At 32.9% G+C, this 27,349-nt stretch overlaps 3 protein-coding genes and 1 long non-coding RNA gene across 7 annotated transcripts in view; 2 read left to right on the forward strand and 2 right to left on the reverse strand.

Moving 5' to 3' along the window:
• LOC125054377 overlaps nucleotides 1-8,592 on the forward strand; it is a 56,790-nt gene extending 48,198 nt beyond the window's left edge. For 2 of the 4 annotated variants that reach the window (XM_047656230.1, XM_047656231.1), the window contains exons 40-49: nucleotides 209-444; nucleotides 1,045-1,255; nucleotides 2,223-2,318; nucleotides 3,134-3,360; nucleotides 3,937-4,141; nucleotides 5,476-5,556; nucleotides 6,370-6,596; nucleotides 7,222-7,444; nucleotides 7,718-7,825; nucleotides 8,304-8,592. In XM_047656230.1, coding sequence (XP_047512186.1) covers nucleotides 209-444; nucleotides 1,045-1,255; nucleotides 2,223-2,318; nucleotides 3,134-3,360; nucleotides 3,937-4,141; nucleotides 5,476-5,556; nucleotides 6,370-6,596; nucleotides 7,222-7,444; nucleotides 7,718-7,825; nucleotides 8,304-8,515 — 1,826 coding nt within the window. In that variant the 3' untranslated portion in view covers nucleotides 8,516-8,592. The remainder of the gene's footprint in view (nucleotides 1-208; nucleotides 445-1,044; nucleotides 1,256-2,222; nucleotides 2,319-3,133; nucleotides 3,361-3,936; nucleotides 4,142-5,475; nucleotides 5,557-6,369; nucleotides 6,597-7,221; nucleotides 7,445-7,717; nucleotides 7,826-8,303) is intronic. The other 2 variants (XM_047656232.1, XM_047656229.1) reach the window with 1 other exon arrangement.
• Nucleotides 8,593-11,377: 2,785 nt separating this feature from the next.
• LOC125054941 lies at nucleotides 11,378-12,028 on the reverse strand. The gene is made up of 2 exons (XR_007117798.1): nucleotides 11,759-12,028; nucleotides 11,378-11,665 (listed from the first exon to the last, which is right to left on the reverse strand). It is a non-coding gene; the product is annotated as an uncharacterized LOC125054941 (long non-coding RNA).
• A 267-nt stretch (nucleotides 12,029-12,295) lies between these two features.
• On the forward strand, nucleotides 12,296-21,303 carry LOC125054528 (serine/threonine-protein phosphatase 5). Its single transcript, XM_047656490.1, has 9 exons — nucleotides 12,296-12,548; nucleotides 12,671-12,912; nucleotides 14,074-14,221; nucleotides 14,897-15,018; nucleotides 15,837-16,107; nucleotides 16,999-17,229; nucleotides 18,448-18,667; nucleotides 19,912-19,993; nucleotides 20,222-21,303. The coding sequence occupies exons 1-9, from the start codon at nucleotides 12,455-12,457 to the stop codon at nucleotides 20,279-20,281; spliced, it is 1,470 nt and encodes a 489-aa protein (XP_047512446.1). The 5' UTR covers nucleotides 12,296-12,454; the 3' UTR covers nucleotides 20,282-21,303.
• Nucleotides 21,304-23,517: 2,214 nt separating this feature from the next.
• On the reverse strand, nucleotides 23,518-26,347 carry LOC125054619. Its single transcript, XM_047656625.1, has 5 exons — nucleotides 26,120-26,347; nucleotides 25,783-25,924; nucleotides 25,191-25,344; nucleotides 24,291-24,477; nucleotides 23,518-23,708 (listed from the first exon to the last, which is right to left on the reverse strand). The coding sequence occupies exons 1-5, from the start codon at nucleotides 26,188-26,190 to the stop codon at nucleotides 23,552-23,554; spliced, it is 711 nt and encodes a 236-aa protein (XP_047512581.1). The 5' UTR covers nucleotides 26,191-26,347; the 3' UTR covers nucleotides 23,518-23,551.
• Nucleotides 26,348-27,349: the final 1,002 nt, after the last annotated feature.

Here is a 27,349-nt window from a genome sequence, read left to right on the forward strand (position 1 = left end):
GAATGTAAACTAACCAACTGTTGTATGGATTAATAAAGCTTTAATAATAATAATAATCTAATCGTTAAAAATATTCGAGTAAACTTCTTATTTACTCGGAAGACTTACAACAGTAGAAGTGCATTCTCAATTCTAATAAATAAACATAAGACTATGGATTTGTTATGGATTAATATAAACTATCACTAAACTGATAATTCTATTACAGTGTACAGTTGGAAACTCAGTAGGCGGCAAGCTGGATTATCACCTGAAGCCGTCGATAGTATAAATAAAGTCGTATCAGATTCGCTAGAACTTTGGGAAGGGTACTATGAAGACACAGACCAAACAGACAAAGGCTGCTTCCACTACCCCGAGTATGATACGTTACCTGAAGAAATTGTTTTAATAGGACGCTGTGATGACAGTATCCGAGGAGTGCCAAACTTCAACGCAAGCGCTGTTAGTATCTAGCGTACTCAAATGTGTTCGATTTGCATGAATAATTGCTTTATATAGGGGCATCATAGCCTAGCGGTCTTATTAAGTGGCAGCTAGGTGAGGGGTACCGGGTTCGATTCCCGGTTCGAGGGCAAGTTTTAATTTAATTTAAAATTTGTTCTCGGCCTTTGGGAGGGTTGTGCGGTACCGGGCGAGTGCCTAAACCGTACATGGAGGACACGGTCGAAGTTCTAAGGCAAGCACGAATTATAAAAAATCTTATACTTGACGCTGGCTAATGCTCAAACCGTGCCAGAGCCATAAAAAGAAAAAATAGCTTTTTATATAAATAAGACGCAATTTCACCACGAAACCCAAGTTCATTAATGTTCTGTCTATATCGTTATTGTCACAAATGTGGTCATTTTAGTTGTGATTTCTATTTAAGGTTGTATTAGACTACACTATTTTTGTATTATAATTGAATTAGCTATAATGCCGCATTTACATTACCCACTTCCCTGCTCACTACGGCTGAATGTAAATTCGGCAAGCCTTATTTTGTACTCATCTGTAATTGTCACTTTCCGTTGGTGAAAATAAATATATTTTTTTTTATAGTACTTAGGCAATTGGATTGAGATAGAGAGCTACCCTCAACGATTCCAAAATGGCGACTGCGCAAGAGCGTACTACACCTCCACAGATGGCGTCATTGTCAATGTAATGAACACTCAAGTAGTTAATCGCTCACTAGATGTCGCTTATGCAACTGCTAGAGTCGCGTCCAACGACGGCTCTGGAGTTTTAGATGTTACCTTCACTATGCCAGGTAATTTAAATTAATTATTATTCAACTCTCAAACAATGACAAAAACACGATAACAATTTTAAGAAATATAAAGCAACGAACCTTTTAACGACTATAAGGCGATCTCCTCAGCAGCTTCAGCTAAAAATAATAAGACCAATTTCAAAACTTGCAATTTTAAGGTTTAAAAAGGTAGATAAAGGAAATTTTTCAGTTGAGGGAAAAAATGTTTTATCAAAAATTCTTCAAGCAAATCCGGATTCATCGGCTAATATTTATGCATACTGGCCATTTCCAGTATAGAGTAGTATGTGCGCAGACTTAATACGCATTATATGGAGAATGTTTGCCTCTGCCGATGTTCATGACTTTTATGATGACATGGTATATTAGGTTTAGGATTGCATCGTTTTCGTCGCGATTTCGAAACTTAAATCCTTTCTACGTACCAGCTTTAGGCATTGGATAACGCTATTTGCTGCCTTATCAAAAAATAGGTAGGTATTTTTTTACGTAGATATTAATGTTAGAGTACACTAACATAGTAGCCAGGTACAATGTTAGTTAAATTAATTAATGACTGGTTTAATGGCCGGGGCCACAAGATCAAGATAGCGGCCATGTGCTGACGGATAGACGAAATCGCAATGACGGCAAGCGAAAATCGGCTGAAGATAGTAGGTAAACATTTTGGAGGAGGCTTTTACCCGTGGCGGGTTCATAGTTATAAATGAATAGAATGTTTATTTTATTATTTGTGTCGCATGTGTTGTTATGGAAATTAATAAAGCTTTATTATTACCAACGTAGTTGAGTATATGAGCGTGAGCTTCAAGAAAAATATTGTTAATATATACTCAATATGATATCCGACTAAAACAATAACAATCACAACGATTCTTTATTTTCAGCTTTTTAATAAACGATTTAATTAAATTTGATATATCACCAAAGGGATATTAGACATTTAATTTATTTTACCTTTCAGTATCAACTACATCGAACTACTACATACTCGCTACGGACTACGAAAGTTACGCTCTTGTATACAGCTGCCGAAACTTGGAAAATGGAAAGAGACAAGGTATTTTCGTCTTATTTATCCATACTTTAAAAATGACATAAAGTAAGTCTTAGAGTAGGCTTGTATAAAATATGTATGATACACGTGTGTGTATAAAAAAGTTGAAACTTTCTTGGGTATATTTAGAGTAAGTACATACAACATAGATGATCCTTTAAATTATAATTTCTCTCGAGATTCTCAAACCTGAGTTGCGATCGAGCCCCGACTTTGCACCAGTAGATTTTACATTCCATGTTCCCTATTAACACTGACTCAGAACACATGAGGAATAATAACGAATAACAAATAATTTAATCTAATTTTGACAAAGACTTACAATATAATAATAACTAAAATTACTAATAATACCAAAAAAAAAGCAGAAATTTAAGTGACGGTAGAATACAAATTGGTCACAAAATCAATCATATGCAATTGATATTTACAAAAAATACACACATGAAAAATATTGTACATTATCTCATTCAAAAGACAAATGGTTAAAAAGAAGAAAGAAAAAACCAAACACGACAACTACTAACCTAATCTAACTTAAATAATATCAAGCGTCAAACTAGCTTCTTAGAGCACTAACCAGCCGCTTTTTACTATCGCCAAACATGTCTAATTCGGTAGGTGACACAAAGTCTGAAAGAACTTTAGTAAAGGCGGGATTCGAACCTACTAACCTAAGGATGAGTCGCACGGTGAACCCACTAGGCCAACACTGTTCTCCATATAACAAACAACAATAAAAAAGGCCTAAAATAAATAAATCATATCATATCATATCATCTCACCTAAAATATAATATAAAACCATTCACATTATAGTGGGCAGTTGGAAGCTTAGTAGAGGCAAAACATTAAGTCAAGACGCAGAAACTATTATGGACAATGTTATTAGAAATACCGAAGGTCTCATACAACGCAATTACAAATCTACAAGTCAAACGGAAGATGCTTGTTTCTACATACCAGAAGCAGATAGAAACACGCCTCCAGTGTTTAGGGGACAATGTCAAGATGTTAAAGGTGTGGAAGGATTCGATATAGAAAAAGTGAGTAAGGTTTTAGATTAAAAACAAGGTGCTATTAAAAATGTATTTATAGATTTAGATACAATTAGACGATGTATCGTTTTTATGAATTGGCTGGGACTTAATTTTACGAAATCAAAACCTTTTTGTTCTTAAATAAATTAATTGACTCGTCCTGATTGTAGTTCAATGTCGGATTTGAAAAAAATCCAAAATCCACTTTTTATCATATTTGGATACTACATGGTTTAAATATTATCGCTACATTTATAAAAATATTCCATGTGTTTTAAATTTATCAGTCGGTAAAGTGACGGATTTGATAGAAACATGTGATTTTTCTAGAAAACATTTAATGTTATTATTTTTATTTAGTTTATAAACAAACCCTTTTGGTTGCTTGTATGCCAATTTCCATAATAACAGAATATGAATTAAAATAGTTATGACAAAAACTAACATGATTTTATTATTTTGAAATGGCTGCCCTGTAAAGTTTACTATTTGTCAGATCCGTCACTATTCTACGACTGTGACGTTGTGTTTGTGTCAACAAACGATCCAGTCACAGTGATAAAATATAAATACAAATTACAGTTCGTGGGCTGGTGGCATGAAATCGAAAACTACCCAAGTAGCCAAACTGGATCTTGTATCAGCTCTGAGCTTGTTGCTACAGGAAATTCATACCAAATGATTGATACCAGTGTACGAAACAATAGTGCCACGGTTATAACAAGCACAGTCACAGCTTCCAGTGACGGAAGATTGATTAAGACGTTCAGCGATGGCAGTTCTGTTGGTAAGTTTATCATCGCTTTTTTACGCATATTATGAATAAGCAAATATAAAATCTATTTATATTTGAATTAAGAGCTTGAACGCGATTCTATATGTCTAAGAAACATCGTGACTCCGTCGATATTGACATTTCATTAGCAGGTTTAGTGGACGTCATTTGCGAGCACAAAAGATACGAATAATTATCGTACAATATTTATTTCAGATTTCTATGATTATTTTTTTTATAATTCAGACTTTTTATATAGTATCATAATTAGGTATAAACCTAAAAATGAATGATGTAAAAGATTACTGCTCTATGCCGACAGTGTTGTAATATCATTGTTGTAGCAATATACTTTCTTAAATTCAAACAATAATATAATATTTAATGTAAAGTTATGATAGTCTATTTCCGTAAGATTGAGTACTGTTTTAAGGGTTGCCATATTCTTTTTCAGCCTATAAGGGGCGAATACTTAAATAGGCAAAAAATACAGGAATTTAGGTTTTTACTGTTTCAGTCGCTCCTATACTCTTGTATTAACAATATTCAGGCTTTTTCTGATTATTTGGAATTCTTCATACAAGCAATAATATTTATTTCTTCGATCTTAAGATATTCCGCAGCTTCTTAAAAATTGTTGTAGTTTATTTCAAACTTAAAGATTAAAAAGAGTACCTTAATATTATTTTCTGAAAATTCATATCGTTACACCATTTATTTGAATTTTTGATAGCTCGTAAAATTATTGTGGAACTACAAAAAAAAAGGGTGCGTGTACTTATGTACGCGCGTAAGAAGTTATACTTCTTTGGCATTATTAAAAATAGTTTTTGATTGCATGCAAATAATTAATTACAATTAAATAATCAAAGACCGGAAAAGGAGTCATTATAGTCAATAAAGTTCAGTTTACATTTGAAAAATTAAATAAATAAATATTTATTATCATTCTCTTACATTAATTGTAACATAATTATTATTATTCGAATGTTGTTTTTAAATTATGTCCAATGACGTAGCATCTTCCGTGGGCAACTTCATACTGTTAATTTTGTGTCACGGTGCGCGCGCATCGTAAAATTTCACTCACATACATTTTTCATAACGCGCCTAAAGAAGTATAACTTCAAAAATTGTTGTTTAGTCATTTGTTTGCGTCAGCAGTTTAATCCACGCATTATTTAAAAGATTAAAGATTTCATAATAAAAGACGAACACGGTTCGAATACGGGACGTTCTAAACTAAGCCTAAAATACGGGACGTCCCGGGATATACGGGACGTCTGATAACGTTATCACTTTTAAGGGGATTAATTTGTTTTAGTTGAAATTTTTTTTTTTTTCAGAATTATTGGTGCTTGTAACGGATTATGAAACATTCTCGCTACTATATTCTTGTGAAAATATCAATGATGATTACAAGCGTGGTAAGTATAGCGATGTACCTAATTCTTCTGCGGTTAAAATTACGTTATATTAATATTTCATATCTAGATGAAATGAGTACCGAGAGTTTTTTACGCCGGCTTTTTCTCCTACACCCTCTGTCTTCTTTGCCGATGAGTAGGGATGTCTACCGATTCAAATTTAATGACGTGGAATAAGTGATACCATAATAAACATATTTTTTATTTTTTACATTTTTTACATTAAAGAATAAAAAATAGTAAATAGCAATATCCTTTATCGCAAAAACTGTACATTATACGCGAAAATAATTTTCTTTAAAAAATCTCTACCATATACCTATCTACTACCTTTAACTTTTGTAATATTAAGTACCTTCTCTTACCTTTTTTATGTATGTGTGTGTTTAACTTGCTACAACCGAGCAGAAGGCTCACCCGATGTTAAGTGATATCGCCGCCCATAGACACTCACATTGCCAGAGTGTTGGCAAGTGCGTTGCCGGCCTTTTAAAACTTCTTAGGCAAATATTCAATCATGATAACGTATTTCGGCATGCACAAGTTAGTTTTAAGTTTTTTCGTACTAAAATTACACTTTCCCGCTCTTGCATAACTAATAAATAGTGTACCTACCATCGTGGAATCACGTTAGTGTATTAGTAAGAGGGAGGCCAACGTCTTAAGGTAATTGTCGGTGGTTTCAAACTCTATTAAAAAATCAGTTACTTTACCAAATAGAAAATCTTTAAAAAAACTTTTTTTTTCAAAATGCCTTTGGAAAGTTGTAACACCATACCCAATCCAGCAGTAACACTTAGTATTCCTCAACAGTATGGAGTGCAAAGCTTTCCAAAACCCGAGAGCTATCAGAGGACGCGCAGAATGTCATTTCACAATATATGGAATCCAATCGAGTTTTGGAAGAGAAATTCTATTTCTCAGTAGACCAGAGTGATTCAGTATGTTTCCACTACCCTGAAACTACGGGAGACCGGACCATCATACCTGGACAGTGTGATGACAGTATACCAGTCGAAACATCTTTTGATGCTGCACAGGTATTTATACGTTACAGTTTTGGATATTCGTAGTACATGTTTGTTCTTTAAGTTTGTACTTATTAACAACTTTAAGTGTCTTAAACAATAATTTTAGTACCAACATCAAAAAGAAATAAAAATTAAATAAATAAACATCCTACGCGTATCTCCCATATCTGTTGTTTATGTTGACACGCAATAAATTATAATATATGCTATAATATTATTGCTTTTTAAATACTTGATCAAGTTATTGTCTTTCTGAGTCTAATTCCCAAATTAAAATAAATTAAACTGTTACTGAAAATATAGGTAACAGGTAATTGCAGAAATTTAAATGGCCAAGCGCAGCAGTGTATGGCGTGAACCATTGTCTGAAATTATTTTAAATAGAATTAATGCTTACTGTAGTATAATCTTAAAAAGTATTATTTTCATGGTATCAGTCTAGTTTCATCGTTTTAATTAGAGTACACATTTGTCTCTTTTCATCACAGCGTCAACACAATTTAAAAGTAAGAGACGAAAGAGTATCTTTGTTAAAAGAGAGTAGGTAATTAGACAACATTAGTATGAATAAGGGGGTTAAATTCTACATTGCCCAAAAACAAATGAATATAAACAATTATTAAAATACTTCCAGTATACCGGAACCTGGTACCAAATTGAAAGGTATCCTCAACGCTTTGAGAGTGGCAACTGTACTGGAGCCAGGTATAGCTACAATACTTACACTAGCGTCATCACAGTCGAGAATTGGCAGGTCATTGACGGTAAACTGGATACAGTTGAAGGAAATGCAACTGTCATCTCAGCCGATGGGAGTGCCAAACTGGTCGTCAACTTGCCTGTTCGCGGTACAGATGGTAAGGCCTATTCATACATGTTACTTTTAAGCTCCTTATATTATTTTTTGTCTTACTATTGCTTGGAATAAATCCCTGCCATGAGGCTACAACTGCTACGTTGTTAGCAAGTGTGAATAAATAATTAAATACCTGAAATCGACATCGCTACTGTAAAACTGATTCGGATTGGAATCGCTATTGTAGTTACTAGCCGACAGATTAGAGCGGTTATCAAAGCCATATAATTATTATTAATTTAAAGTTTAAAGCGTCTTTTTCATTTTTTTCCAGACCCGAACCCTCCTATGGTCTCAATGGATCTCTATATCCTGAAAACAGATTATATTTCGTACTCGCTGGCGTATAGCTGCGTCAACGTTGGTCCTTATCAAAGAGCAAGTAAGTTTTTAATATTATCTAATTTTCATAATTTTACTAGCGGCCTGTCACTTTACACGACTAAATTTTATGTAATTTTTGTTTTTGATATAGCCTGTTACTGAGGAATCTGTAGCGTTATCTCTCTAATCCTGGAGAAACCTAATTGGTAATGTTGAATGATGAATTGTGTCAATGGAGTTAAAGGCTGGACAACCTAGGTGTCCTATTAACAGAATATTTAGATGAATTTGCATACAAATTTAATATTAATAATTATAGTTTTTTAAACAAACAGGGCACAGAACAGGTTCACAGTCGACAGCGCTAAGCAAGACTTCCTTTAGTCAATAGCGGATTTTGTTATGCGGGAGTTTGCGCTAAGCTTTGTTTCTGAATCTTATAGCCACGAAAACGCATGAATTAGCTACTACAAACCATCAACCTAAACTAAATCTTGTTCTTTCTTTACTATAATCAAGTCTATTCCTATTTTTAGTTGGGGCATGGAAGCTCAGCAGAACGCGAACGATGACAGAAGCTGGCAATACTGCCATAGCTACATACGCTGCTAACAGACAAGAATTTAATGAGGATTATTTCCTCAAAGTAGGCCAAAGCGAAACGTGTGCCCAACCCAGTTCGGGAGTATTAGTTAAAAGCGGAATTATAGTTCTAATTATAAGTATTACTATTTTAAACTTCCTTTGACATAATTTTGTTTTTGCTTTTTAGAATAGCTTTAAATTATTTTTTGTATTATTCTCTTTTATAGAAAGTGACACAAAATATATAAAACTAAATATATATGTACAGTTGTATTCGTTGACTTTCACTTTTAAATTATAAGTAATTTTTACTAAATCTAGGCACCAACTCTAATGTTACCTTTGTTATAATAAATTTTAACACCTCTTCCACGCCTTATCATTTAATAGTCATAATTTCTTTATCACACGCCAGGTATATACATCCATGCAATAATTAAGTGAATTCGGAGTTTTTAAATACTTAACAAAAAAATCTTACTGTAATAACCTACATGCAACGCTTAAGATATAGGTATGTTAACTAAAGCTGGCGGCTTCAACACATTTTCACTTTATGCTTGTGTAGTGTCTGTGAATAAGCGCGAGACGTGATGAAAAAAAACTGAAATACAATCACAAATACATCACGAAAAGACTGTCCGTCTCTCTCGCGCTCGGTCAAGCTTATGAGTATAAAGGAGACAGTTATTGTATTTCTTTTGCTACTGTTTATGTTGATCTTTACTGTACATGTTGATCTTTTTTCAAACATAACCAGGGCAATCTCGTGAAATGGTGCACAATGTTTTTAATTATTTTAAGCATCTTAATAAAAAACAGTTTAATGAAAAAAATGTTATATTTAATTTGACATCAGATGCGACTGGGCTTTCTAAGAGGAGTATTGAAAGAATAGTTAGTGAAGTAAAAGTGAAGTGTGTTGAGCTAGATTGAGCTTATGTCGAAAAATTAAAAATTATTTACACAAACTACTCTTTAACGTTCTTGGTCGGGCTTAGAACTTTTGGATCCACCCTCGTATGCACATAATATTTATATGTATTTGACACATTTTTATTTATTTACAACCCACCCAACCTTACTAAAACCAGAGTAGACTAAAATATATAGCTTGGCAAAAAAGTCATATTTTTAAACATACTGTATAGTGAAATTGCATTAGTGTGAGTACTGTGAACGCACCAGCTTTCGATAACCGACCTATACATGAAGGAACAGTTTAAAATCTCGTGACATTTAAAAACTTACATGACTTATATAATCGTCCGGTTAATGCTCACTATCCGTCATTCCTCAGTTTTCTGTATTCTATACAATAACCTCTAGATTTTTGTACTAGAGGCTATGACATATTATATACGTAGTCGTACATATATATCTGCACTACTTAATACATTACCTGATTCCTCGTTAGTTTTAAGATATTAAGTATCATAAACGAACAAAAACTAAATCAAATTTTTATGTAGGTATAGACATAAGCTCGTATCAAGTAAGTTCAGAAAGACAGTTGGAAACAAACCGCCACTCAGTGAACACGAATTTGTTAATTGTTGGAACCCAACATTAAACATAAGTTATGGTTGTTGGCAGAAGCCGCAGAACCAAACAAATCTTTTACACACATAAATTCAAAATACCTTAGAGTTTAGACGAATACTATTCAAAAGCGAATGTCAGAAGTTCCGACTAGTACGACCACCGACCGCTGCTCAAGTTTTCCTGAAAGAAACTTACTATATATATTCTATAACATTAACCATTCGATTATATTTGCATATCTTTTATTAGAACTTATGGTACGTTCCACTAATGGGGCGTTCCCACGGAGCGTTAATCACGACAGTCAACTACGCTAGTCAACTGTCCTTCGTGACACTCACGAAAGTGTGAATTGATGAAACGTTCACATGGTTGGGGGATTTCGTGCCGTTCACGCTTCGTGTTTCGACTTAGTCATTATCGAAACATCGATATATAAATCTCTATCACGGTATTCCTCCAAACTTGGATCATATAACACCTTTTCCATAGAATATAACTCCAAAAAACGCGTAGTTTCACTGTCGTTAAACTTAATTCCACGTTGTTGTGACGACATCTTGGCTTCACGAACGGTATATCACGACTGAAAATCAAACACGTTTGATCTATCCACGCTTGAGTCGTGCGCCGTTCCTCACGTAAGCAAGTTTAACGCCTATGCGTTCACACAGAAGTGTATTTCACGAAAGCGTGGTTGACTGTCGTGATTAACGCTTCGTGGGAACGCCGCTTAAGCGTTCACAACTCTCACGCTCACGACCGCTGATTTCCCCATTCCACTTGATTGTGTCGTTAACTCAAGTGGAATGGATTATGGAGCGTTTCGGGCGTTCATGTAAATATTACAAATGTCAAGTTTGAAAATAGTAGAATTTTAAGGAGGTTAGGTAATCATAAACAATAAGTTTTAATATTTGTGACTTAAATTTATTTATGTTAAAAGTGAAGAATAATTGAATATTTTATAAATAATTTTGGTGAAGTTATCAAACAACTTAAGTTTAAATATAATCGAAATGGCTTTGACGGCAGTTGGATATTTGCTTATGCACGCAATAAAGCTCCAGAAACTAGTTCATCTAGCTCAGATGAAGAATGGGATGCAATTATAAAAAATTATAATCGTAAAAACCGACAACTTAGGCCACGTATTATTTTGACTATGAAAATGTGATTTTGCTTGTCGCCATCTTTAAGCTTTGAATATAATAATATTATTATTTGTCATATTTCAAAAAAAAATTCAAAAATTGCGCCAAATTTTCTCAACGTTCACAACGACCCACCTATTTATAGGTCTACCAGGATCTGATGGCAAAAAGGGAAAAAAGAAATTGACGCTAGCAATACTGGGGAAATTGGAGTAAAACGTTTTGATACTTTTTTTCCCTTATAGCGGCTGATTCTGTGTGTGATAAATGCAAATATAAAAATTTATCCAATGTGGGGTTTGAAATTTAGATGAAAACTCCAATTACTCTGTTCATGAGTTTATTAATTAATTAAGAACTTGAAAATGGTTCCAAATACTGCACATCCATATAAAAGTCTTCAACGAAGTATTTATAATGAACCTTTCCTCCTGCATCTCAATTAACCGATCTTGTTCTATGAACTGATTTTCAATTTTTATAACATGTTCACAAGATTTTCGCCATTCATCGATCCCTATTTGAGAGAAATAAACAGTGTACAACTCATTTATCTTGTTTCTGATCAATTCTAAATCAAAACTATCCAAGTTTATTTGTAGTATAAGAAACCCCTGAAATAAACCAAAGTTTAGTATAAGTACATAATATAATACACACGAAAAATCCCATAAACCAAACTATCAAGACGTGTCATTCCTACTAACCAGTCAACGCTTGCACATGGCTCAATATCGATGATTGTGTATGTTCTGCATCTTGTTGACCAAGTATTCTTTGATAAACATTGAAAACAATATGTCTTGCTTGCGATCGAAGAGTTTTCTTCGACATTTTCATCACTTTTTAAAGGAAATTTGAAGCCAAACCAAAAACAATTCCTCGAAATTTTAGTTGACAGATGAAATTTTTCTTTTATTGCCATATGTAAATCGCTAATTTTTAATTTTTTTTTTTGCCATCAGATTCTGGTAGACCTATAGATGGGTCGTTGTGAGCGTTGCGCGAGCATTAGTCATAACGTCATGAGTGACGTTTTCGCCGAGACCACAACGACCGCGGTCGGTATGTGGAATGGCTAAAGGAGCATTTTGATCGTCGTGAGCGCTTAGTGGAACGCACCAGTAATCTCTAGTCTATAAGTAAGTTAAACTTGTATCCATGTCAATTTTTGATTTTTCATAAAAAAGTAGTCACGATTTTTTTATTCTATGGAACTCTATAGTTTCTATATACTATAGTCTATGACTATCATTCATCTATCAAATAAATTTTTCACGTAATGCGGATACAAAGATAAATGGATGTAAGAAACTATAATATTAATTTCTTATGATAAAGTTATTTTAATTGATTAAAAGAATCTTTAAGATTAGTTTTGTGGTTAATTATTTAATTATACAATGGCTGAAAACGAGGAACTCACTGGACCAGTATCACAAGAAGACATAGAAGCAGCAGAAAAATATAAAAATGAGGCAAATGAATGTTTTAAAAGTAAGTACGCATTTACTTCTTATTCCGAAATTTTTTTCTATGTCTAAATCTTCATTTTAGTAACTAAATTATGTTCGAACTATATACTGATTTTTAAATATTTATTATAACCTCTTTTCCAGAACAACATTACAATAACGCAATTGAATTGTATTCTAAAGCAATAGAAAAGAACCCAAAAAATGCCATATACTACGGTAATAGGAGTATATCAAATTTAAAACTTGAAAATTTTGGTTATGCCTTGAGTGATGCAACGAAAGCAATAGGTTTGGATAAAACTTACATTAAGGCCTATTACAGGCGAGCAGCTGCTAATATGTCTTTAGGAAAATATAAGCAAGCGCTTATGGATTTCCAATATGTAAGTAGATATTTTTGAGAATACATGTCATAGCGCTATTGGTATGAAATGGCTTAATAGAAATTACAGTATACATATTGAATATACTTTTCTATATTCATTCATTAAACATATTAACTAATGCCAATAATATTGTAATATTTTATCATCTAGAATGCAACATACGCCATCACATACTTACCCTGACTTACACACCATTATATGTCATACACAAATTAGGCATACTTAGTTAATGTATTTGTTGCATCTTATTGTTTTTTCATTCCTAAGTTTTATTAATGCTTGAACTTTTTTGTATTAATTTTATATATCATTTATTCCATCTTTGGTTATATCTATAGTATAATTGGATTTTTGTTATATAGAATTTATTTTAGCAGTAGGAGTACGAAATAAATAAATACTTTATGTTTAAGAAACAGGAAAATATACAGATATTATTTTTGTAATTCACTCTTGATGAACATACTATCCACAAATAATTTATATTTTTAATATTTATCTTCTCTATATTTATTTGTTATATATAATGAATGATGAATAATAAATATGAAATAAATGCCCCATATCAAACCTCTTACAATTTAGTAACATCCATTTCTAGGACAGAAGACTGATAACATATCTGATAATATCAAAGTACACCCAAATATGAAGATTTTATTTGTAGAATTTGTTTTGTAGGAACAATATTTTATTATTTCGCCTTTGCTAATATCACATATTACATATTCTTAGAGTCAGATCAGAAGCTTTTGATATCCTATCCATGATAAATTAACAAAATAAAAATGTAGTTTGTACTGTATTTGTTTACTGTACTGTGTACTTTGTTTGATTGATTTTTTTTATTGGCAAGAAAAAATCTCACACATAGATATTTTTGAATCAAAGACATGATGTTTTCGGGAAAAGTACTGTAACATATTCTAAAAGCCACACATAAAATTTACACATGCTACACATTAGTGTTGTTACAATCATTGTGTTATAGTAGTAATTAAAATAAATCTGTACTTAAATGGTTTTCTGTTGTGGTGTGGTTTTATTACGAGTAACACACATTCACACTATATTGTATTTAGTATTAGAAAGTCAGTTTAGTAGAGTTATATAATTTTCTCTTACATCTAAGTCACATTATCATTACCTTTCTTCCAGGTCACCAAAGTTAGGCCAAATGACAAAGATGCCAAGTTGAAATATAATGAATGTAACAAAATAGTTATGAAAATTGCATTTGAAAAAGCAATAGCAGTAGAGAAGAAAGAAGTGAATATAGCTGATTCTATTAATTTAGATTCTATAAGTAAGTAGTTCCCTTAATTAACTTAAATTTTTAATTGATTTACCGGAACTTAACCTACCATTAAACTTCTGTGACCTTTTAGCATAGTAAGTGTATTCTGAACAAATTATTATTTGAATAAATTCAATAACCAAATTAGCATATCAAATTAAGTTTCATTGAAATCAGATTCAATTACTTCTTAATGTAGATTTTTTTTATTTGAGGCACTGCTTTCTTGCCTTAGTATATATATACAGCTATATTTTCTGGAATGAAATAATGGAACAAAACCTATGAGTCAAAAGTCAGAACTTCACTTGCTTATAAAACAAAATCTGGGATTGCCTTATCCACATTTTTGGTTCTTCATATCTTTTTGCTATCATATAATGTATGTATGTATAATGTATATACCTATAAGATATTTTTAATTTGCGTATTTTGTTGTGGTGACTGCATTCTTTTTCGGTATTTGTAATTTTTGTGTATGGTGAACTGGCTGTTTGTGAATTATCTATTCAATAAAAAACACTGTGTGTTGAACATATAACATGTTGTGTATATAAACTATAAGTCATTAATAGCACTAACATTGTAGGTAGTTTAAACAATAATTATTACTACATAGTATGAACTCGCACAATAGATATAATTATTGTGAAATATATTCATATACATTTCATAAATTTTCAGCTATTGAAGATGAATATGTGGGTCCAAGTCTGGAAGATGGAAAGGTTACTCTCAAGTTTGTGACTGAACTAATGAAGTTCTATGAACATCAAAAGAAGCTTCATAAGAAATATGCATATAAAGTAAGTTTTTATTGTAGATATAACAGGAAATTCTGTAATTTACAAGTATCTTACATTTCGACGGCTCATTGGTCTAGTGGTTAGTACCCCTGACTGTGAATCCATGGGTCCCGGGTTCGATCCCCGGCTGAGACAAACATCGATGTGATGAGCATTTGGTGTTGTGCTTAGGTCTTGGGTGTTTAAATATGTATTTATATGTCTATCTATCTAAAATATGTATGTTTATCCGTTGCCTAGTACCCATAACACAAGCTTCACCAGCTTAGCATGGGACTAGGTCAATTTGTGTGAATTTACCAATAAAAAAAATATTTAAAAAAATCTTGGTTGTTGCTAAAATTATCACTAAATGTTTATTGTCTTACATTAAAATCATTATTGTTTACTTAATTTACTTTAAATATATACAAGAAAATATCAAAATTTGTAACAAGTTTACCTTAATTGAAACAGTTATGGTGCCTAAAAAATCTAGGTTATCAACAATAGCTTGGCTTTGATTATACTAAAGTTACATATAAAATAATACAATTAATATAACAGTAAATGAATAATATAATTTTACCACTAATAACTGTTATTATTTCTTTATAGTTAGCATAAACTAAAATATTAACACAAGCAAGCAAGTCAGTTTATAAACCTTTGAGTATATTAAAACTTGCCTAATTTCTAGAGAATATAAATTATCATTTATAAATTACCTGTTCATTTATAATTGACACATACTATGGAAGTTTAATAAAAATGCCATGTTATCTGTTTTCGTCAAGCACAAAGAAACTGAATATTCATCATCAATAATTATTTTCCAGATACTAATAGATGTCAAAGCATATCTTCAAAAACAGCCGTCTCTAGTAGACATCAAAGTGGAGGATGATAAAAAGTTCACCGTATGTGGAGACATTCATGGCCAGTACTACGATTTAATGAACATATTTAAACTTAATGGATTACCTTCGGAGAGCAATCCTTACTTGTTTAACGGTGACTTTGTTGACCGCGGCTCATTTAGTGTTGAATGTATATTTACCTTATTCAGTTTTAAGTTGTTGTATCCGGACCACTTCTTTATGTCTAGAGGTAAGTTATATTAAGAATTTACATTAATTTACAATGTTGTGTTTGTAGGCTGACTATTTCTAGGGCAGTATATCTTGATTTTAAGACTTGTTTTTTTTTAACTGGAATGAAACTCAGGACTTTCAGATAAATCACGATGGGTTTTCCACTCATACTCTCAGCCGCAACTGGTTTCAGAAACATGCTACAAGCCTGAATTAGCTAAAGTGTGAAAAATGTGAAGTTTTTAACTGACATATTGTAATTTATGGTTTTATAGTTGTGCTTTATACTACTTTTATTACATACATATTATATGTACTAAAAATATATATATTTTATTATAGTATATTATTATTTTTCGCATGATTTTAGTAGCTTGCAGCTCTTGTCCGCTGTCAAAATGTCAAACAGAATAGAATAAAATAGGTTTGACAGATTTTATAACTAGATTTTAGTCTGACTTACCGTTATATATTTTAGTAGTTGTTTAATATTTCCTCATCTTTATATATATATATATATATATATATATACATATATATATAATTCTACTGTACGTGTGTATGTCACTGAACTCCTCTTAAACGGCTGGACCGATTTTAATTGATTTTTTGTATGCGTGATGATTCACAAATCAGCCCGGCAGATGGCGCTGCAATCGGTATCTGGGTTATTTATCTATACTCCAACTAAATAGCTGGTTTTTCAGGTACCAGTCTCGGATAGCTTAACTGGTAGAGCTCTTGGCGCGTAAACAAACGATCTGGGTTCGATTCCTAGTCTGAGCCGTCCGAATTATTTTTGTTTGCCGAAAAAGATTTCCAAGTTCTAACGACTGTCGGGTCCAATAGTTATTTATAAATTCTTGTACAATATTTATTGAAAATTCTCTCGTAATTCCTTTTTCAGGAAACCACGAAACGCTAGACATGAACAGGGTATATGGTTTCCGTGGCGAAGTAACCTCTAAATACTCATCACAAATGGCTGATCTCTTCACTGAGGTGTATCATTGGCTGCCATTAGCCCATTGCATTAATTCGCGTGTGATTGTGATGCATGGAGGTCTATTCTCGAAGGACGACATCACGCTCGATGATATCCGCAAAGTGGAGAGGAATAGGGAACCGCCAGAAGATGGTAAGTTCTCTAAGCTCCTTATAATTAACTATGAAGAATATATGTTGTTCTAGACGCAACTTATTAAAATATTCATTTATTCATGTAATTAATACACACATATGAACCTAAGTGAAAAAAAAAGGGTGCGTGTACTTATGTACGCGCGTAAAGTTATACTTCTTTGGCATTATTAAAAATAGTTTTTGATTGCATGCAAATAATTTATTACAATTAAATAATCAAAGACTGGAAAAGGAGTCATTATAGTCAATAAAGTTCAGTTTACATTTGAAAAATTAAATAAATAAATATTTATTATTATTCTCTTACATTAAGTGTAACATAAATTCTATTATTATTCGAAGGTTGTTTTTAAATTATGTCCAAAGCCGTAGCATCTTCCGTGGGCAACTTCATTCTGTTAATTTTATGTCACGGTGCGCGCGCATCATGAAATTTCACTCTCATCAATTTTTCATAACGCGCCTACAGAAGTATAACTTCAAAAATATATGCGTCTATGTATGCCGTATAAAAAAAAATCTACAGTTCTTAAATCAAGGTCGTAGAACGAATGAGAAGAACTCGCAATAAATTCCGCCACGCTTTCAGATTGCATTTTTTTTTAATTTTGCCACCGTTACATCTGCGTTCAGAGATTTTATTCTGAATTGTAGTATTGTGTATCGCCAAAAGTACCTATTTAGTGCTGAGTTGATCTGAATTTGGCTGGTGTAGTAAATTATAACTCAAAAATATCGACAGTATATTATCTATTGATTAAGACTTAGTTTTAATGTAATTCTCTGTAAATAAATAATGTTCGGCTAAAAAATGGCATAAATGTATAGGATATCTCCTGTTAAAGTGAATTTTGCAATTATGCGTTCTAGTCAAGATTTATCAACTAAAAGGTTCAGTTTAAATGACCTGCATTTTTCTTCTTCATTCTAAATATATTATATACCCTTAGTAAGTAAGCTGAATTGTTAACTTATGCCTATTGCCATTCATTCATTCATTTCATTCATCATTCATTCATTCATTTCATTTCATGAAAATACCAGGCGGGAGCAGAATTAGTTGATTCAAATACACACGTGTTCCTTTTATTAATTAAAGTATGGTTTTAATTGACTTATGTTTATTTCTTGTTAATTAGATGAATGTCAAACTAAATGATTAATATAATTTAAAAAAATATAGCATTACAAATTTAAAACACTATTATTCCAGGTATAATGTGCGAGCTGCTCTGGTCAGACCCTCAGCCCATGGAAGGCAGGTCCCCATCCAGAAGGGGCGTGGGCTGCCAGTTCGGCCCTGACGTCACAGCCGCATTCCTTAAAACCAACAAGTTGGATTATGTCATACGAAGTCACGAGGTCAAAAATGACGGGTACGAGGTCGCGCACGACGGGAAGTGTATCACGGTCTTCTCGGCGCCTAATTATTGGTACGTCATATTTTTTATTTAATGAATTCATTATTTTATTAATCACATTTTGTCGTTGCACGTGATCCCAAGATTGCTACATCAGCGCTCAATATCCGCTATTGAAAGAACTACTTACATAAACGTAATTATTTCCGAACCAATTCGACTTAGGGTCCTTCAAGAAAAGAGCGTACCAATTCTTAAAAGGCCGGCAGCGCGCTTGCGAGCCTTAAAGTTACAGAGTACAGGTGCTGTAGGTTTAAGACCCAAAACCGACGTTGGTAAGGAAATAGAAACAGACTGAAGCTAAAAGCAAGGAGGGCAATTGTCTAAAAAAAATTGTCATCGTTAGTTACACGTAGCGTATTAAATAAGCTATACTCTGATTTTTAATTCCGTAGAATTCTGACTAACTTTTTGGCCAGGCACATTTTTCAGTTTCAAATTGAGTCTGAACATCTACATTTTATTTGTTAGTGAATGAATCAATTTTATTAAATTCGGTGGTCCACATTAAAAGTGATTTTACGGCGAGTTGTAATTACGTCCATTTACATCACAAACAGTAAAAAACGCAAAAGTAAAGATAACCTTTTTATTTTTTTTAAATGTTTACTAACCCTGGAATTAGTAGGCAGTGATGCCAGGTAAAGAATAAATTAAAGTAATTGAAGTTAATTCGATATATTGTTCGTGATATTGAAATATTTATTTTTTTATTAGGTCACTTGACTAAGTAAATATTTAGAATTACCGTTTTGATAGAACATAAAAAATACGTCGCATTTTTGAAGTGAAACTTCTTTATCGGGGTTGGAAAAAAATTTAGTGTTACATTTTCTCGTTACGCGTCACATTTTTCGGTTACGCGCCATGTTGCTTTTTGAAGTCAAACTTCTTTATCGGCGTTGGAATGAAAGTTCTTTATCGACGTATGGGAGAAATTTTGTAGCAAATCGTCACGTTTTTATTTATTATTTATTAGTTATTATTCGACACTTAATATTTTAATGACAATTAAATACATTAAATTCCTAATATTCCTTTTTCCGTCCCTCTAAGTATCGGAAATCTAAACTTAAAGATTAGTTTGCCACAGAAGTTTCACTTCTGACATGTGTACTTTGTACACACACACTTTTTTTTGTTTAATTCATAATGGGTCAAATTGGTCCCTTTTTCGAAGGCGAACTTTTTTGTAGCAACACTTATGAATGTCAGAATTGTACATGCGTATAAGCTATTTCTGTTTTACGTTATAGTGACACAATGGGGAACCTGGGAGCATTCATAACTATGAACGGGAAGGACCTCAAACCCAACTTCACGACGTATGAAGCTGTTGTAAGTATTGATATGGATTTTTTATGAAAATAACTCTTGATTGACAAAACCTTGACATTACAATTTAATTCCTTAAAACAGTTTTTCTAAGGGATACGATACGATATAAGATACATGGAGGGGGGTCAATAATCTCCAAAAATTGCGTTACGTAATACTTGAACAAAAATATCCTGTTATCGTCCTTTAAATATTGTTTTAAAGAAATGTACTTAATTCACTTTTCAGCCTCATCCGGACGTGAAAGCTATGGCGTACGCGAACTCAGTTCTCAGCATGCTCTACTAAACACGGTCTGGTGAACGAGCAATTGTTAGCGGCCTTATTGGGCGATTGATCACATTTTGCCGCCTTTACATTTTCATTAACGTAAATAGACAATTTTATCCAATGGTATTAATAATGAACTAAACTTTACTTTGGGAGTAGTCAAGTGGAGGTACTCATAACGGCATGTTATAAAAGATCGACCTTAGTATTGATGTTATTTCCAGGTAACTATGGTAACGAAAGCCGCGCTATTTTTATCAAAACCTCCAAAATATATCTGATTTCTACCTTAAATGAATTTCTCTTCCCAGTGTTTTGCGTATTATTAAAGAAACATGGCGAATCTTGTCACAATTGAAATTCTAGTCGTAAAATGAATTTTGGGTTGGAACAATAATTTTTAACCACCGTTTTATTTACACAGGTATCCCTGTACAGGGTTACCATGCTGAAATATTAACTATATTTAATATGTATATAACGTAAAAACACTACAAAAATAGTGACAGAATCTAGTAGATTCCAATAGTTTTAATAATAATACAAATTTTATAGTATTTTTACGTTATAAATAATATCTAGTTCAAATATTTCCATGCAGTGTTGTATTGGTATTCGGTCTTCCTGTTTCACGATAATATGATTAAACGCCTATGTTATGTTGCTACTCAACTTTAAATAAAAATAGATAAATATTACTTAATAACTATTTAGGGTTGAATGACACGTGGTTTATTATTAATGGCATTGCGATTGTTATAAACGTCATACTCCACGATCTGTCAATTGATAAGGTTTGACATTTGACAGTGCTCAAGATTCTGTCATCAGTTTATATGGTTGATCGTATTGATTTTGTCGTTTTGTTTTATTTTTAAGGTGTATTTGTAGAAAGGTACAATTATGTTTAATCAAATGAGGTCACTTTTTTTTCTGTACATAATGCGATTGTACGTGAATGCATTTTTTGTACATTCTAAGTTTTTAAATGTTGCCATTATTTTATTTCAATATTGATGCAATAAAGTCTTTTTTAGTTATTTGTTTTTATTTTTTTTCACCTTATTTTTTATGCGGCTCATTAGTTTTTGTAAATAAAATCGAAATCATGATTTGAACTACAATTGTACTCGGGCAATAACAAACGAATTTTCGTGACCAAGATTCGAAAATTAGCTTTATTGTATTGTAAAATTAAAATGAGTATTATTAAGTATAAATGCTTACATTTTTAAGAAAGGAAATATTTTTCTCATCTTAAGTCTAAGAATTTATAAGAAATTCCGAAGAAAACCGGTGATTTGACAAGTGCCTTGTATGAATTTGAGACAAAATATGAAAGAAGCTTAATATGGTAAACAGTCAAACCTGGATAAGCGAGAGTTCAAGGAAGCACAATCTCATTCTCGCTTATAGAGGTTTCTTACTAATACGAGTTTCTCGCTAATGCAGGTACATGGGCAGCGTTTCTCTCTTATAGAGCAGACCCAGCAATAACAAGTCACATAGTCACAGTATATACTTTATTTAGAACTTATTTACACTTTAAAAAATCCGTCATTTTCGTTTGGGTATTAGTATTTTGAATGGTTTTATGTAACTCATAAACTATGGTAGGAAGTTCCACGAAAGTTAAGAATGAGTCATAAAATAGCAGATGTTAATTTTGTTTAGTCATTTGTTACTGTATGTGTGTATCTTTTATGTATGTATGTATGTATTTTTATTGTAGCTATAGTTCCTCCTAAATAATATAAATAAAAAAGCTCGACTGTCGCTTATAGAGGTATAGATAAGTAGTAGTCTCACTTATGGAGGTCCATGAGGGAAAAACTACTCTCTCTTACAGAGATTTCTGTTTCTCGCTAATAGAGGTTTTGGGAGCCTAAAATGACGGGTCCCTGACGGGACCTATCCAGTTCTCACTTACCCAGGTTTGACTGTATTCCAAAAGAATCTTGTAACCAAAAACGGTAGGTGCGTCGTTTACTAAGGTCAATATACCTAGATACTTCTACCTACCTACCCAAACTTCAAACATACAAGAATCTATCGTAATAGAATAGCTCCGATGATTTTAGTATGGAGAATTTAAACGGAACATTGATTGTGCACCCATATACTTTATTTTTACGAATCTAATTATGTAGCAAACTATGAATAAAATAGAAAATCAATAAAATCGCAATGATGTAGCCCTATCGGGAGTTTAAGAAAGTATTAAGCTCTAACATAAATACGCTCTGCCGTTAACGCACACGCAAAACAGAGTACGTATTAACAAGTTGTTATTGTAACTACCAACTAACAAAACAACATAAAAATTTGAATCTGTTTCATGTGCTAATTTAAAGTTTTGGATATATATTTTTTTTTAATTTCATTGAAATAACGCATAGCTATCAAATGTTACTCGTCACGTCACCATAAACCCGCGAATATTTTGAACTCAAAAACTAAAAGGCACTTGTCTAATGTATTCATAAAAATAAAGGGTCTTCAAAAACGTGCTTAACCTTATTAAATATTTTGTCTTTAACACTCTTCTTGAAAATGAAAGTGACAAAACTTTATTAACGCTTATAGTACGTTAGATAACGCTAGTGTAAGTATATCCACGTCGAGGGAAAAGTGGCGTTCAAGGTCACGAATTTGGATAACTAGAAAGTAGGTATTTCAAAACAGCTTTGGTGCTTAAATTAGTACATTAAATATGAAGGTATTTAGAGAGCAATAAGGTTGTATTAGTTGATGAGCATATCAGAACAATATTGTAGATAGGGTTTGATTGACATAATATATTGTTAAATTTGTACGTTGTTTTTTATTCGATTTTTCCCACATTTTGAGTAACTACGTGAGCTAAACTACTACACTTTAAATAGAAAATCACACAGCGTTTAGCAAAGGATACTGATCGCCTAGATATCGTATTTTTTCAGGTTTTGACTATTCCTGGAGTCTCTAGTATAGTCTAGTAGAGTCCCTAGTATAGTCTAGTAGAGTCCCTAGTATAGTCTAGTAGAGTCCCTAGTATAGTCTAGTAGAGTCCCTAGTATAGTCTAGTAGAGTCCCTAGTATAGTCTAGTAGAGTCCCTAGTATAGTCTATAGAGTATATAATATAATAGAGTCTCAGTATCTTTTTTGGGATTTCAATCAGAGACTTCATGATCTGATAAACATGGAATCACGAGAGTAGGTATTGAGTTTAAAATAAATTGCAACAACAAAGTGTTTGAAGTAAAAAACGTTATAATTGAACAACATTTATTTAAATATGGTTGATACTAGGTTGGTATCATTTGCGTAATGATTTTGACGACAGTGTTCTTATCAAGTCTACATTTCGAATAACGCTGGTGGCAGTCCGTTTCCAATGAACGACCGGCTGACATCGCTTCGTAAATAGAGGTACCTTCTAGCATGCGGTGAAGCAGTGAATTACTGGAAAAATAAGTAAATTTATTATAGCGTCTATAAGATTTTATTCCGACACGCAACGCTTCTTAATAAGAAAATGTATAAAATAATGTTACACATATAAAAAATAAAGACATAAAAAAACTCGTTTTTTAGCTGTCAAACTATTTTGTAACAGAATAGTTAAGTTTCCTTGAGTAAATAAATAATGATGGTGAAAAGTTTATTCTCAAATATGCAGTGGTGTAACAATAGGGTGGCAGGGTTGGCAAAATATGCCTCTAAAAATATTCTGCCCAAGAGATATTATGTTCTATGGATGAATGTGAAGTCTCCAATACGCATTGGGCTAGCGTGGGCACTACAAACCATTCCCTCTCGCCTAAGAGAGGAGGCCTATGGCCAGTAGTGGAACATATACAACGTGTAATTGAGTACGCTGAATATCTCGAAGTTTATTTAAATTAAACTGAGGACAACGTGACGATCTTTACTGATGGGGCCCCATCAAAAGAATTTGCCCCAGCAAACATGAATTAGCTATTGGCATAAAATAAAGCTGTTTATTTATTATAATGATTGCCGCTCATCATCACCAGTACTTACTTAGCGACAGAAGCCAGCATGGTATCAAAATCGGTTCCATTACCATTGACCGTATTTTCATTTGCCAATTGCACATATGAACACGCAAGACGCTGCATACAAGATGCCGAGTCCACGTTATATCTACCAAGTGTCTGGTCGAAATGTCCTAGCAGATCAGATAACTGACCTAAGTCGCTTTCTGCGCCTGAAAATATTTCATTATTAAAAGATTTTAAAGGCCACTCAATATAAAAAGTATTTTTACAATTCCACGTAGCAATAAAAACTATTATTGAAGTGAAACTTCTTTAGACGCATGAGGGTAAAATTTTTACGAAATGTGACGTAGATGTGCAGCGTTTTTGTCGAAGAAAAGGGAGAGAGCGATTGAGACCGATTTAGAGAGAGTGAGAAGGGTGAATTGCCTTATAGAAATTATATTTGTAAATTAAAATTTCGTAAAGAGAATTTATGAAATATAAGTATTTTATATTTTATACAAAATAATTTATTGAAATCTCAACTGACGAATTAAAATGTCACGTGTTTTTATTATCGAAGAAATAAATAAAAAAATAAATGTATTTGTATTAATTTACACTTAATATTTTAATGACAATTAAATTCATTAAATTCCTAACATATCTTCCTTTTTCCCTCCCTCTAAATCTCGGAAATCTAAACTTTTAGATTTGTATAAATATGTATGAACAAGACTTAAAAATTCGTTTGCCAAAGAATTTTCACTTCTGACATGTGTAGGTACTTTGTACGCACGCAATTTTTATGTTTCATAACAGACCTTACTTTCATACAAAAATGAATTTTAATGTAGTAATATGAATAAATTCAAGTTGGAAGCTAAAGACAATCTGGTGAACGCTGTAAAAATAAATATTGTTATAAATAATACATTACTTCGACCATAGCCGCCATATCCATACGAGAAAGCTTGTATAATCTTGGGTAAAACTATCACAGCACCAAAGCCTAATATAGAACCCAGGAGAACCCCTCCGAGGTCTATTTTTAACGGTCCGTAGATGCCTGGAGCTGATCCTCCGTATGGACCCTATGGAAAGAAAGTAGGGTTCATAAAATAACCTATATTTGTAAATAATAAACAGTACTTCGACTCATGAACTGAACTGAACATATTTTCATGCAGATCTATGTAGTTCTCTGGATGTTAGCGTAAACAAATTAAGTTTTACAGACCCAAGCCGCGATGGCTACTTTCTATTAAGACTGGCTTTTGACGGAGCATATAAATTAATGCTATATTCTAAGCATTTGTGCTTGCTCTAGTGCAATCGCTTTTGATGACATAAATAAAATCGAAAAATAATACATACATGAAATTGTGAGCGGCAAGAACGAATCTCAGTTTTTCGAAGATATCATCAAGCATACGACCAAGACTCTAGAGCCAAAAATATTTAACAACAGACAAGCTGACCCAAGGCATGTTGCAAAAAAAAATTCGTACTTTTTGGATATAGTTACTCACGGTAGTTCCATATGAAGATATCCCGAATCTCTGTGTCCTATCCCCGTGATCATTGTCTTCGTCTCTACTCTTATCACTTCTAGCAGACGGCTCCGCTAGCTGATCTTCCATTCTTTGGTAACTTGGACTTGGTAAAAATCCACTGAAACATTAAACCTTTGTTTAAGAAGAATCACTTGAACAATCAGGTTAAACGGAAAAAAATTGCATCACCTCCCTAGGCGAACTAATCTAACCTATTAAGGTTAGATAACATGTGACAAAATTGTCCAAAAAATCTTGTGGACATTTATTGCTAGTTAAACGGAAAATTAAAAAAAAAATCATGCTCACTTACCCATCGCTCCTATAATCTCCTCTCACACAGGCACCAGCCACGAAAACCAGCAGAACTATCTTAGATGCCATCTTGCACTGCCGGTCCCCATATCACCATATTCACTATATACGTGTCGTTCCGGCATCTGCCCCGGAACAATTGTATGAGGAAACAATGACGTTACAACAGCATGACGATATCGTAATCTTAAGAATTGTCTCCACGATGAAACTACGGTTAAGTCACTGTTGATATTTTTACGCTTCTGTACACAATTTGCTGATCATATCCGTACTACAGTCGTGACTTACAATACCGTCTTCATCATAAGGGCACACGGGGCCCGTGCCCAGGGCCCACATTCTCATGGGGCCCCGAAGGACCGACAATTTCTCTCACGCATTTATTCTCAAAATATTTATAACGGGCACATTACACTTTTTTCACAAATCAGTAATCTTATCGAAAGGTTTATTTAAAAGGCATATACTACGCTATTATATCGATAACTGCGCCTATTTCTACTGTACTAATTAATAAGGATATAATAGAAGACTCAACAGAAATCTCGAAAGAAACCGTTATTGTAATCGTAACCAAAAAACCAGCAGCATTCTAATATTATTAATGATATATATCATACTGTATTTGATGACCTATAATAAATGGTCAGACTTAGTAAATTTTTTTTTGTTAAAATTAGCTTTTTTTTACTTTCCAAAAGGGCCCCAAATTCTTGTGTGCCCAATGGCCCCAGCCTAGTTTAAGACGACCCTAGTGACTTAGGCAAACTATGACTCCCGTATTTCACATACCTCACTCACAATAAATTATGTTTTTGTCATAATTATACAATATACATACAAATTCATGCTATCGATAAGTCTCGACTATGAACCTTACCCTAGCTGGTACCCTCCCAATAATGCAAACTCTTAAGTATATGATGAATTTTTCCTCAGGACATTATGGAGCGTCAGAATAAAGGCCCATTTAGATGGAGAGAGTTTCAGAAATCGGACGCGACTATCACCAGCAATAATCGCCATAGCATTAATAATAATAATTAGGCCTCATTTATTCCTTGAAAAATTTACAAAATAAAATATATACACACATAAAATACATTTTTTTTTCCAAAGACCTCTTATTGAGTATAGGCCTCCTCCAATTGACTCCATTTCTCTCTGTTTTAAGCATTTTTCTCCCAATCCTCTCCACCAACTTTCTTAAGCTCGTCGGCCCACC

Source organism: Pieris napi, chromosome 12, assembly GCF_905475465.1.
Source record: "Pieris napi chromosome 12, ilPieNapi1.2, whole genome shotgun sequence".
NCBI classification, from domain to species: Eukaryota; Metazoa; Arthropoda; class Insecta; order Lepidoptera; family Pieridae; genus Pieris; species Pieris napi.

Bases quoted from the DNA above. Each gene is read 5' to 3' on its own strand.
- LOC125054619 (XM_047656625.1), bottom strand. From the start codon at position 26,190: ATGGCATCTAAGATAGTTCTGCTGGTTTTCGTGGCTGGTGCCTGTGTG. The intron at 25,925-26,119 runs GTAAGTGAGCAT...TTAATGTTTCAG, and splicing joins GGAGATTATAGGAGCGATGG to TGGATTTTTACCAAGTCCAA. The intron at 24,478-25,190 runs GTAATGTATTAT...AAATATTTTCAG, and splicing joins ATATGGCGGCTATGGTCGAA to GCGCAGAAAGCGACTTAGGT.
- LOC125054528 (XM_047656490.1), top strand. From the start codon at position 12,455: ATGGCTGAAAACGAGGAACTCACTGGACCAGTATCACAAGAAGACATA. The intron at 17,230-18,447 runs GTAAGTTCTCTA...CTATTATTCCAG, and splicing joins TAGGGAACCGCCAGAAGATG to GTATAATGTGCGAGCTGCTC. The intron at 18,668-19,911 runs GTACGTCATATT...TTTACGTTATAG, and splicing joins TTCTCGGCGCCTAATTATTG to TGACACAATGGGGAACCTGG.